Source organism: Sphaerodactylus townsendi, linkage group LG13 (assembly GCF_021028975.2).
Source record: "Sphaerodactylus townsendi isolate TG3544 linkage group LG13, MPM_Stown_v2.3, whole genome shotgun sequence".
Lineage (NCBI taxonomy): Eukaryota > Metazoa > Chordata > Lepidosauria > Squamata > Sphaerodactylidae > Sphaerodactylus > Sphaerodactylus townsendi.
Window position 1 is genome coordinate 13557931 of NC_059437.1, and position 12138 is coordinate 13570068.

The following is a 12138-nucleotide window of genomic DNA, read 5'->3' on the forward strand; positions in this document are numbered from 1 at the left end:
TGGGTTTTTTTTAAAAATCATTTACAAATGTTCAGACACTGGTCAAGTGTTACAGGGATACAGTACTAAGCAGAAAGGCTCATTCCGCACATGCAAAATAATGCACTTCCAAACTGCTTTCAGTGCTCTTTGAAGCTGTGCGGAATAGCAAAATCCATTTGCAAACAGTTGTGAAAGTGGTTTGAAAACGCATTATTTTGCGTGTGCGGAAGGGGCCAAAGTTTTGTCCATTGGTTGAATCAGTCCAGGTCCATAAACCGATCAACTCAATGAATGCAGCAAAAGGCTAAACCAGGGGTAGGGAACCTGCGGCTCTCCAGATGTTCAGGAACTACAATTCCCATCAGCCCCTACCAGCATGGCCAATTGGAACATCTGAATTTTTGGCTTTTGGGAGAGGCACAGGAGGGGAAACACCCCCCCCCCTTTAAAGCCCGTACACAAAGTTGGCAATTAGGCTTTTTAATTTAACCCCCCCCCCCTCTCCCCCACTGTAAACTTACCTTAGCTGATGCTCTGCCGGACTTACAGGTGGGTTCTGCTGGGCTGACAGATATGCCCCCCACCCTTGCTGGGTTATTGTGGAAGGAAAAATCTCCTGGGTTTTGCTGAGCATCCTGGGGTAGGAAGCAGGGACACATTGGATTGGCTTGCAGTCTGGGATGGCAAAAAATTCTCCCGCACCTTCAGCTACCTGGCATTGTTTGGTTGGACTTGGGTTCTGTTAGGCTGCCAGAGTGTGCATGGGTTTTGCTGAGCCCCTTCACATTGGATTGGCTGGTGGCTTTGTCTGGGTTGGCAAACGTGCCTTCTGTTTTGACTTTCTTGAGATGCGTTTCTGTTTTTGGTTCTGTTTTTTCAGACAGTGGTTCTGTTAGGCTTTGCAGTGCATTGGTTTGTCATTCTGCTGGGCTGGATTCTGGCATGATTCAGCTGGACTTGTGCTGGCGCTTGGGGTAGGAGGCAGGGGCCAGTTCTTGCTCTCAGACATGCCTCTCTGCTGTTTGCCTGGAGGTGAAAAATTGGAACCAGTGAAAAGGCAGAGGCTTGCGAAACCTCTTTGTTCCATTTGCATTGTGGGCTAGGGGGCTGTTTTTCAAAGTAGGGGCACCCGAACTGCAGCACAGTGCTGGTGAGTCTCAACATTTGGGTTGGGAGTCCAATTATATGAGCACCCGAATGGAAGAAAACTGGGTGCCCCAAAAATTGAACCTTCATCTTCCATTGGAAACACCATTGGCTAGATGGGGGTGCATAAAATTGGACCCCGCTGACCCAAACTTCACCAGACCAAGGGGGTCCTTCTAAGGAGAGTCACCTGCAGTTATGCTGCAAATTTGGTGCCTCTACCTTAAAAACATCCCCTCAGAGCCCTCCCCCCCCCGCAATCCTCGTAGACTTTAATAGAGTAGAAAGTTTTCAGACAGCCAAGAAGAAGAAGAAGAAGAAGAAGAAGAAGAAGAAGAAGAGGAGGAGGAGGAGGAGGAGGAGGAGGAGGAGGACAGGAGGAGCAGGAGGAGCAGGAGGAGTTTGGATTTATATCCCCCCTTTCTCTCCTGCAGGAGACTCAAAGGGGCTGACAATCTCCTTGCCCTTCCCCACTCACAACAAACACCCTGTGAAGCATGTGGGGCTGAGAGAGCTCCAAGAAGCTGTGACTAGCCCAAGGTCACCCAGCTGGCGTGTGTGGGAGTGTACAGGCTAATCTGAATTCCCCAGATAAGCCTCCACAGCTCAGGCGGCAGAGCTGGGAATCAAACCCGGTTCCTCCAGATTAGATACACGAGCTCTTAACCTCCTACGCCACTGCTGCTCCAAAAGAAAAAGTTGAAAAGGTGGGGAAAAACCCAGGGATTATTGGGGAAGGGGGCCTTTTCCAAAAATGTTCAGGTCCAATAAATCCAAATTTGAAAAATGTAAAAAAAAAAATTATACACCTCTAATTGTGAACTTTAGACCACTGTTCGCCACCAGCTGGTAGGTTCCATCAGACCAGAGGAAAGTCAGTTTTCCATTTTGTTTAAAGAGAAAATATTGCGAGCTTTCTGAAACATTACTTAGCCAAGTGCAATTATTCTTTACAAAATAACCACGGTTAATTCGTTTGTCTGTGTTTCTATATACAGGGGCTTGTATGTGGATACTCAATGTATATATCTTTTAACGTATTTTAACTGCTTTAGTTAATTGATAAACATTTTACTGTAATTTATAATGCCAACAAAGGCTTCTGTCTGTCAAAGAGGAATTCCAAATGATTTCATCTCTATGTCCTCCGAGCAGAGGATTCCTGGAGGCCATTTGTGAACTAGTGTGACACATTTTTCAGAGAATATGCATCTTTTAACACTAGAGATCTGGTAGCAGTAAAGAAGAGAATACCCCCTCACATGCCCAGGATTCCTTTCCATTGCTGCTGAAAAGCCACAACCTTTTTGCAGTGGCATATCTACCTAGGGACAAGGGGTACCCCATGTCCCCGGGCCCCACTCTTCTGGTCACATGGGGGGCACAAAATCAACCCTCCACGTGACCAGGAAGTCCTGCTGCCTCATCGTTTTTGCGTACCTCGACCCTGTCCATGTCAGTCGAGGCACGCAAAAACAATGAGGCAGCAGGACTTCCTGCTGCCTCCAAGCACCCTCAACCCGCCCCCTGGACTCCCCCTCCCTTCCTCCCCCCTGCCAGCTGGGCTCCCAGCCAGCAGCCTGCAGTGTTTTCTGACCTCTCCTCTGGGCAGGCCAGAAGAGACTGCAGTCCCACCCCTTCCTGCTCCCCAAGTCCCAGCCCCAGTGCTTATAAAAGCAGGTCTCTGAGGCCGGGACTGCAGTCTCTTCTGGCCTGCCTGGAGGGGAGGTCAGAAGAGACTGCAGGCTACCGGCTGGGAGCCCAGCTGGCAGGGGGAGTCTGGGGCAGGAGGGAGGTGGGCATCCTAGACCTTGCCCATGTCGAGGGCACCGGCAGTGGGGGATGTCCCAGAGGCCTGGGGGGGCGTCCCGGAGACAATTTGTCTCCAAGCGCCATTTACCCCCGGTATGCCTCTGCCTTTTTGTATGCTTCTGGGACCTAGAGGAAGGGCCTCCCAGACGGAAAGCTTGCCTTTGCCTGTTTCAGGCCCGGGACTTTTCCATTTCTGAAATTAACCCTTGTTCAGCTGTATTCGTTCTTTGCCTGCTGCCTGCCCCGATACTCGAAAATCATCCTCTTTGGCAAAAAGTGTTATCTGCCTCGATGACCTTTATCCCACAGGGTCCCTTTCCCTGCCTGAATCACAGTTTCTATTGAAGGGCAGGTAGTGATCTGACACCTCTTCTCTCCCCCCTGTTTTCAGGTGATAGAAAATCTGGAGGCTAAACTGGGAGTTGAAGTTCATCACTTGGCAATTAGCAAAATGAAGTATTCGTTCCAGATCTGGGCGACCTTGATGTCTGTAAATTCTTCCAGCGATGGACAGGTGAGTATCCTGCAGTCCAGAGACACCCCAAGCACGGGCCTCCTGGACTTCTCCAGGAGTGGTTCTGGAGGCGTCTTGTTCCCCTTGGGCAGACCTGGGCATTATACGGCCCACGGGCCACATCCGGCCCGCCGGATGACCCTGACTGGCCCGCCTGCCGTGCTGGGGAGCGAGGCGCCTATGAAAGCCCCGCAGAAGCCGGTTGCCTTGGCTGCCGGCTTCTGCGGGGCTTTCAAAAGCGCCTCGCCCCCTGCCTTTTGTCCTGGCCCTCCACAATATTTTCTATTTCTTATGCGGCCCTATGGCAAAAATAATTGCCCACCCCTGCCCTTGGGGCATCTCCACCCTGCCCCATAGCGCAGGCAGCTCCTCAACATCCCTGTCTTCATCAGCCTAGGACAGTGGTGGTGAACCTTTGGCACTCCAGATGTTATGGACTACAATTCCCATCAGGGCTGATGGGAATTGTAGTCCATAACATCTGGAGTGCCAAAGGTTCGCCACCACGGACCTAGGAAGTGGCCGCCTGCCCTCTGGCAGGAAAGTACTCAGCGGTCTCACACCTTGTGGGACTATCCTTCCTAGTAGCAATGGCAAAGTGTGGAAAGGGGAAGGCATTTCCTCCAGGGCTGCCAGAGAGGAAGTGACAGGAGACTGCTGGTAGCCCGCAGCCAAAGCAGAGCAAGAAGGCAGGAGCACCTCACAAGGAGCCCATTGGGCATCAAGGGAACATTTTCCCCAGCCAAAGCCAAGAAAGGCAGGAGCACCTCACTGAGCATCAGAGGAATATGTTTGCTAGGGGAAGGTGGAAGCTAGGAATCCTGAGAGTGAGAGCAGACAACAAAGTCAGGAAGGGCAAGGGATTGGACGAGGGGGATGGAAGTTCCTCCTCTAGAGAGAGAAGGATCATGAGATGAATACATCCATTGGTGAAGTCATAAGCGTGTGGGTGGGTGGGTGGGTGGGTGAGTGGAGCAACTTCCCTTTAAATGGAGAACAGAGCCAAGACCAAGAAGGAGATGGGCTGGCGAGGTTGTGTGGCACGAAGAACCTGCCCGGCAGAGATTGGGAGCTGAGTCACTTTTGGCTACTTCCACCCATTTGGAGACCACTGAAGCACAGAAAGATCTAGCTTAAGCCCGGCTGCAAGGCCTGTAACAGGACATGCCCAGGAAAGCGCCTCAGACACGCACTCCCCTTGCAGTGGAGAGACACTGGCCCTGTGCTGTTGGTGACAACAAACCCTTGAGTCAGTGGTTTTTCACATGTTCAGAGAGCCTTTCCCAGATCCGCTTGCTAGAGCACATACAGCTCACAAGAAGCCTTTGGCAGGTCTGTAGAACCTCACTGTCATCCCAGATGTACCATATACACAGATGCCCATTGTAGCAAGTCAGTTGTGACGGGCAGCCTGTCTGTCAGCGACACTTGTCTTCCACTGCTGGTCTGGTTCAGTTGTGGATCGCATGTGTTGCTTGCAGAAGGTCCCAGGTTCAGATTTCAGCAGGTAAAATCAAAGGATCTTGGAGACCAAGTACAGGAAAGACTTTTTGTTGAAGCAGTGGATTTACTCGGAGTAGACCACCTTGCAGGATGCAATGTAGACAAGAACTGACAGACACACAGTCACCAGTGCAGTCCTATTTATTGCTATCTACTGACAAAGTGCCTCGCCAGACCACAGGTGTTTTCAGGCACACATCGCTCTGTTGTCTGTGCTACCTATATACATATGTGGTACCAAACAGGTGCCCTTACCTTATCAGGTTTTGCACACGGTACAGGTTGTGCACTCAGTCTTAATTATGCACACGGCACCTGCTAGAAGGAGGGTCCAGCTGTCATTTAGATTTTGCTCATCTAAACACACGTTCTGACAATTTTCTCTGCCTGAGCCACTGCCAGTCAGTAGACTCATTTATGATTTGGCTTGGTATAAGGCAGTTTTATGTATCCATGTTAAACTGCGGGCATTTTCCACCAAGACGTTTTCATTTGCTTGGGTTTTCATTACTGCAGTACTATTTGACCTCCCATCTTTCCCACACCTGGTTTGATGCAATCTTTTTTTTGGGAAGATCACAGTCAAATTGACTTTGCATGTCATAGGAAGGTGCACATTTTTTCCCAGTCATGTCTGTCGCCACCATTTTCTATACTTAAATCCCTGTGTCAGCCATTCCCTGTCACCTTTTCTGGAGAGCTTTCCAGAGGGTACTACAATATTCTAGTTTTCAGGTTTTTTAAAAAAAAATTCTCTAGCCTTTCTGGTTGCTGAGTTATAATGGAAAAGGTATTGGCTGCAGATTACAGCTGCAGCCGAAGAAGAAGAGGAGGAGGAGGAGGAGGAGGAAGAAGAGGAGGAGGAGGAGGAGTTTGGATTTATATCCCACATTTCTCTCCCAGAAGGAGACTCAAGGTGACTTACAAACTCCTTTCCCTTCCTCTCCCCACAACAGACACCTGGTGAGGTAGGTGGGGCTAAGAGAGCTCTGAAGAACTGTGACTAGCCCAAGGTCACCCAGCAGGATTGTAGGAGTGCAGAAACGCATCTGGTTCACCAGATAAGCCTCTGCCACTCAGGTGGAGGAGCGGGGAATCAAACCCAGTTCTCCAGATTAGAATCCACCTGCTCTTAACCATTACACCACGCTGGCTCTCAGCAGGATTAGAATCCACCTGCTCTTTACCACTACACAACACAGGCTAGATTGGTGTTTGGAATATGCTGCCACAGGAGGTGGTGATGGCCACTAACCTGGATAGCTTTAAAAGGGGCTTGGACAGATTTATGGAGGAGAAGTCGATTTATGACTACCAATCTTGATCCTCCTTGATCTGAGATGGCAAATGCCTTAACAGACCAGGTGATCGGGAGCAACAGCCGCAGAAGGCCATTGCTTTCACATCCTGCAGGTGAGCTCCCAAAGGCACCTGGTGGGCCACTGCGAGTAGTAGAGAGCTGGACTAGATGGACTCTGGTCTGATCCAGCTGGCTTGTTCTTATGTTCTTATGTTCTTAGATACTTAGTATTTTGCAGGGGAGATGAAAGCTGGGAAAAGTTCTCTGGCGGCACAGCAGGTAATGCCAGCTACAGAGGACTGAAGCTAGGGAAGTGCAGGGGAAGCTCTCCTTGGCATTCTCTGGCCACTGCAAATCTGTCTGCCTGAGCCGCAATTAGAGCTGCACAGAGAATCATCTTCAGGGGGAAGGAGTTCTAGTAAGATTCCCAGGAACCCAAAGGTTACCTGCAACACGAGTCGCAAACCACCGGCTTAGGCTTTTCATTGTCTGATTCCACAGCTCATGCCTCACCACGAGATGTTTGCCGTGGTGCTCAGCCACACGAGAGAGGCCACGGTCTTTCTTTACGAAGTCAACTTAGAGAAAATACCGCTGATGGGGGTGCAAGCAGGAAGTGCTTTGAGATTCCCTCTCCCTCCCATGTCTCACTGTGTGTTACTTTCAGAAAATTCCAAACTTCACGGACCTGCTCGGAGACCACGGGAAGCCCGTGTGGCCGTCTTGGGAGCTCTTGAAATGGCTAGTGGGGAGGTCTTCACATACCTTTCCAGCCATTGGTAATGTTGCATTTCACTAAGGGGTCGTTTGATGGGAGCATTGATACGAATGTCCATTTTGCCATTGGTGGCCACCTAACTTTAGATTGGTAGTGATTCTATCCTGTAGTAATATTCATGAACCAAAGGTGGCGCCATATCCTTGGAGATACCCTGTTTCCCCGAATATAAGACATCCCCGGAAAATAAGACGTAGTAGAGGTTTTGCTGAAGTGCGAAATATAAGGCATCCCCCAAAAGTAAGACGTAGCAAAGTTTTTGTTTGGAAGCATGCCTGACGAACAGAATACAGAAATATAAGACGTCCCCTGAAAATAAGGCATAGCGCATCTTTGGGAGCAAAAATTAATATAAGACACTGTCTTATATTCGGGGAAACACGGTAGGACTGTTACACTTACTGTCTAGGCTTTCCATGGTAGGGAACTTGTGTCTGTCTTTAGGTGACACAACATGGTCAAGTGAAGCCAAGGTTGGACACAATCAGAGCTTGCAGCTCCACTCATGCCCCCTCCCCCATCTTTTGTGGAACTTGATTAAGGAGTCTTGCTTTGGATCATTTATTTATTTGGAGATTTATACCTTGCAGCTTACAAGATCGCTCTCCCCTCCTCCACTTTATTCTTACAACCACCACCCTGTGGAGTAGGTTGTGTTGAGAAGGAGTCCCCTAACCCAAAATCACCCTGAGAGCTTCCATTGCAGAGAGGAGACTTGAACCTGGGTCTCCCGGATCTTAGTGCAGTCAGGACACCACACGGGAGACTTGCTTGTAAAGAAGAAAGCCCCAAGAGGAAAGTGGCTAGGGAGCCAGAACTTGTCTGACTTCCCCTCCCACCCATGGGAGAGTCATCTAGTAAGCTAAAATAATATCTGATGTGTCTATTCGTTCTGCTAGCAGCGGATACATAAATACATAAAGCCTCTTTATACTGGATCAGACCTTTGGTCTATCAAAAACATCATTATCAATTCAGACAAACAGTGGCTCTCCAAGGTCTTTCACATCACTTTGGCTGTTTCCGCATGGGCGGAATACAGCGTCCTAGGGACTCTAAAAACAGCGTCCCCGGGGAGAAGTTCACACGGCGCAGCAGCAGCGATGCAAAGCTGCTGTTTCCAAACCTCGCTCTCTGAGCGAGGTTTTTCGGAAACAGCGGCTTCCAACCGCTGCAGTGCGAACGGCAGCAGCTGGAAGGCACCATTTCCTCCCCCCCTTTCCCGAACGCCTTACCATCCCTCCGGCCTTCCGGCACGTCGCCCAGGCCAGGGGACATGCCCCCCCCCCGCCCTGCGACTCCAGAGCTGTTGCACAGGGCAGGAGGGCGTGTCCCCTGCCCTGGGTGACGCGCCGGAAGGTTGGAGGGACGGTAAGGCGTTCGGGGGATGGCGCAGCCTCCGCAAAGGCTGTGCCATCTTCCCTGCCCCTACCGGGACCGTCCATGCGAACGGTCCCGGGGGGGGGGGTGTGCGTCGGTGTTGTTTACACCGACGCACCCCTGTAGCGTGGCCATGCGGAAATGGCCTTTGTTCCAGATCTTTTAACTGGAGGTGCCAAAGGTTGAACCTGAAACCTTCTGCATGCAAAACAGACGCTCTGCCACTGAGTCGTGGCCCTTCCCCAACAATGGAAACTTCCTGAACTCCTTTTATCATGCAAAGCCCCTGCCATTAATTGCAAGGAATCTGGATCAAGGCCATTATTATCAAACTGTTGCATACGCATCCTTGGATCTAGTAGCACACTATATTATAAATGCTTTGCCTTGAACTATTTGTCCTCCTTTAATCGACCTGTGAATTCCTTCTTCTCAGCACTAGGGATGAGTGAAAGGCTTGTGAACTGGAACCCTAAGGCGAAAACCAAGGCGGAAGGCATGGCCCGCAGTCTGCAGGAAGAGATGGCTGATTTGTTAAAGGACGACGGTGTCTTCCTGTACCCTCCTCACCCTGTAGTAGCTCCCAGGCATCATGAGCCTCTGGGGATGCCCTTCAATTTTGCCTACACAGGTAAGGAATTCCTCTTTATTTGTGTGGCTTTAGCAGTGTTCTCAACAGGCTGTTGAGCCTTTGAACTGCGTCCTCGGCATCTTTAAACAGAGCACTGTAAATGGGGCTTATATGAATCTGGCACATGTAGCGGGATGTCACCCTTCAGAACATGGTGTAGTGATTAAGACTGGTGGACTCTAATCTGGAAAACCGGGTTTGATTCCCCGCTCCTCCACATGAGCGGCTGACCTGGATCTGTTTCTCCGCTCCTACAGATGAGGTCTGCTGGGTGACTTTGGCCTAGTCACAGTTTGTTCAGAACTCTCCCAACCCCACCTACCTCACAAGGTGTCTGTTGTGGGGGGAGGAAGGGAAAGGAGTTTGTAAGCCACTTTGAGACTCCTTACAGGAGAGGAAAGTGGGGTATGAATCCTAACTCTTCTTCTTCTTCACCTCCCTTTTCTCTTTCTCTCCCTGAGCCTTGCAGATTTGGCAAACATGTTTTCACCTTTGCCAGGACAAACCCAGCCTCCAAACTCCTGTTCCAAGCCATGTTATTCATAATTCTGCTCAATCACACGATACTGGCATCTGGAGTTCAGATGATGCAACTTTACACTGGGGGGCTTAGTGTTTCTAACCCAGCCCCTAGTCACGAAACGCTGTGGCTCATTCCGCACATGCAGGAATGTACTTTCAGGCTACTTTCAGGTATGCTCACAGAAGCTGTAGAGATAGCAAAATCCACTTTCAAACAGTTGTGAAAGTGGTTTGAAAACGCATTATTTTGCGTGTGCAGAAGGAGCCTTTGTTTATGCCCAGAATCCTATGAATGCTTGGGCATTCATTTCATTTCATTTTAACCTTTAATGGCATATAAATTGTTAGCATATTTCCATTTAAAAGAGAAAACTTTAAAAATATTTAAATACGGGTGTTTAAAATGCTTTCCAAGAATTTAGCCACTGCCAAGGTGATCGATGGATTACAGTCACTTAGCAGAAAGCGAGTGGTCTGGAACTTGGAGTGCTCAAGTCTTGGAAGCAGCAGAGGGTGAATTAAAATCATGCGCAAGTTACTGCTTGGGCATTCACAGCAAGTGTGGTGTGGTGGTGGAATGTTGGACTAGGTCCAGGGTCTGCAACCTGCGCTCTCCAGATGTTCATGGACTACAATTGGCCATGCTGGCAGGGGCTGATGGGAATTGTCGTCCATGAACATCTGGAGAGCGCAGGTTGCAGACCCCTGGACTAGGATCAGGAAGACCCAGGGCCGACTCCCCACTCTGGCATGGAAACTTGCTGGGTTGCCTTCGGCCAGTCTCACACTCTACAGCCTAACCATAGAGTCTTTTCAAGAATGAAACGGAGGGGAGGAGAATGCTGTAAGCTTATCCCCATTGGGGACAATGGCAGGATGTAAATAAAGGAAATAAATATCTTTCTACCAGCCCATCAGCAATGCACTCACCTCCCAAAACCATGTCTTAGCAAGTTTCAGAATTCCATAAAATATTTCGTAGGCAGCAGTGGAGTAAAATCCGACAGGTTGTTTTGTGTATTAGAGATGTGCCTCGAGTCTGCTTCTCAGCGGTCTCCTCTCTCTCTCTCTTTTCTAGCCATCTTCAACATACTTGGCTTCCCGGTGACCCAGTGCCCACTGGGCTTGAGCAAAGAAGGCCTTCCGCTGGGCATCCAAGTGGTGGCCGGCCGTCACAATGACCACTTGACCCTGGCCATGGCGCGGTACTTGGAACAGGAGTTTGGAGGCTGGGTTTGTCCTGGCAAAGGTTAACATCGCTTGCGCGGGAGCCAGAGGTAGCGGGATCATGAAGGCCACACCACCTGTGACAGATCTAGCAACAGGAACTGTGCCTGAAGTAGAAGGTATCTTAGATGCAGGAGCCAGCCTACCATTTCAGGCACTCCTTCCAATATGGTGGCGGGCAAGCTGCCCTTTTCCTTTTTCTCCCTTCCCCAGTTGTATCTGATGTGAAACGGTTAGGGGGAAAGGATGTGCTACAGTCAGATTTTTGGATCTCGGCTGGAGAGAGTCCTGTTTGAGCGAATACAGCCTTGTTTACCTTTTTATTTTTATTTTTTGTCTTGAAGAAGGTATCAATACAACCTCTGCTGCTCCCCGCCCCCCTGCTTTAAGGACCCAACCAGATCTAGGACCATTAGAGGTCTGCTGTGAAGGCTTATTTGTGGGAGATTTGGGGACCTCCAGGTTTTGGCAACTTGAACGGAACATGGGCGGCAATGAAGCCACTTTCCCTGGGCTCAGCTGGGCTTGAATGTTTCCACTTCTCAACACTGGCTGCCTGCTTGACTGTAGGGTTTTGTAAAGCTCAGGGTTGGGGCAGGCAAATGTGCAGAGCAGCTGTTGACTCCCACAAGGCATATGCTGATAAGTTAGGGTAATCTCCTTGGGGGGGGCATGGTGCAGTGCCCGTTCTTTTCCACAGCAGTGGGGCAGGATCTGCCGGGCTCCAAGATATAGTTTGTATTGGTGCAGGAGTTTCTTTTTCCTCCTGATGCTCACTGGTTGTGGGACCTCTTGGCATCATTCCATTCTCTTAACCGGGGACACCAAAAAACACGCCGTCCTGTAGACTCTAACCTATGCCACTCCATTGGTATAAAAGAGAATCTAATAACGTCTCTAGCGTTGTCTTCATTCCTAACAGCTGGCGCCTGTGGCCAGATTCTAGAGCTGCTAGTCTTCAGGAAGTTAGGGACCAAGATGTGTTTATTTTGATCAGAGACTCCGAGGTGAACCGTGTAAGGAGGTAACTAAATGGGAGATGCTGTTTTTCAAGAATGATACACTTCAGTGTGGAAAAAATGAAAAATTTTTTAAAAATACTGTATAATAAAAAAAAAACCCTGTGTAACTTATTCCAGAATCTTGGCTGTGTTCATTTGTTCTGTTCAGAATGATAGTCTTGTACTATCTTAAGATGCATTCAGTTGGTATATACATGCCCAGAGTTTCAAGCGGAAGAAAGGTCTGTGTGGGGTAGGATGGGATTGAGGATTATTATACTGAGGAACCAAATGACCGCATTTCCACGGGGCATAAGTGCATATAGCATAAGCCCATCCAGC

At 49.4% G+C, this 12138-nt stretch overlaps 1 protein-coding gene across 1 annotated transcript in view; it reads left to right on the forward strand.

The window, feature by feature from the left end:
- Nucleotides 1-11928, forward strand: part of FAAH2 (fatty acid amide hydrolase 2) — a 38132-nt gene extending 26204 nt beyond the window's left edge. Inside the window, exons 8-11 of the mRNA XM_048514826.1 lie at nt 3332-3454; nt 6925-7036; nt 8852-9046; nt 10647-11928. Of these exons, the coding sequence (XP_048370783.1) occupies nt 3332-3454; nt 6925-7036; nt 8852-9046; nt 10647-10822 (606 nt within the window). The 3' untranslated portion in view covers nt 10823-11928. The remainder of the gene's footprint in view (nt 1-3331; nt 3455-6924; nt 7037-8851; nt 9047-10646) is intronic.
- Nucleotides 11929-12138: the final 210 nt, after the last annotated feature.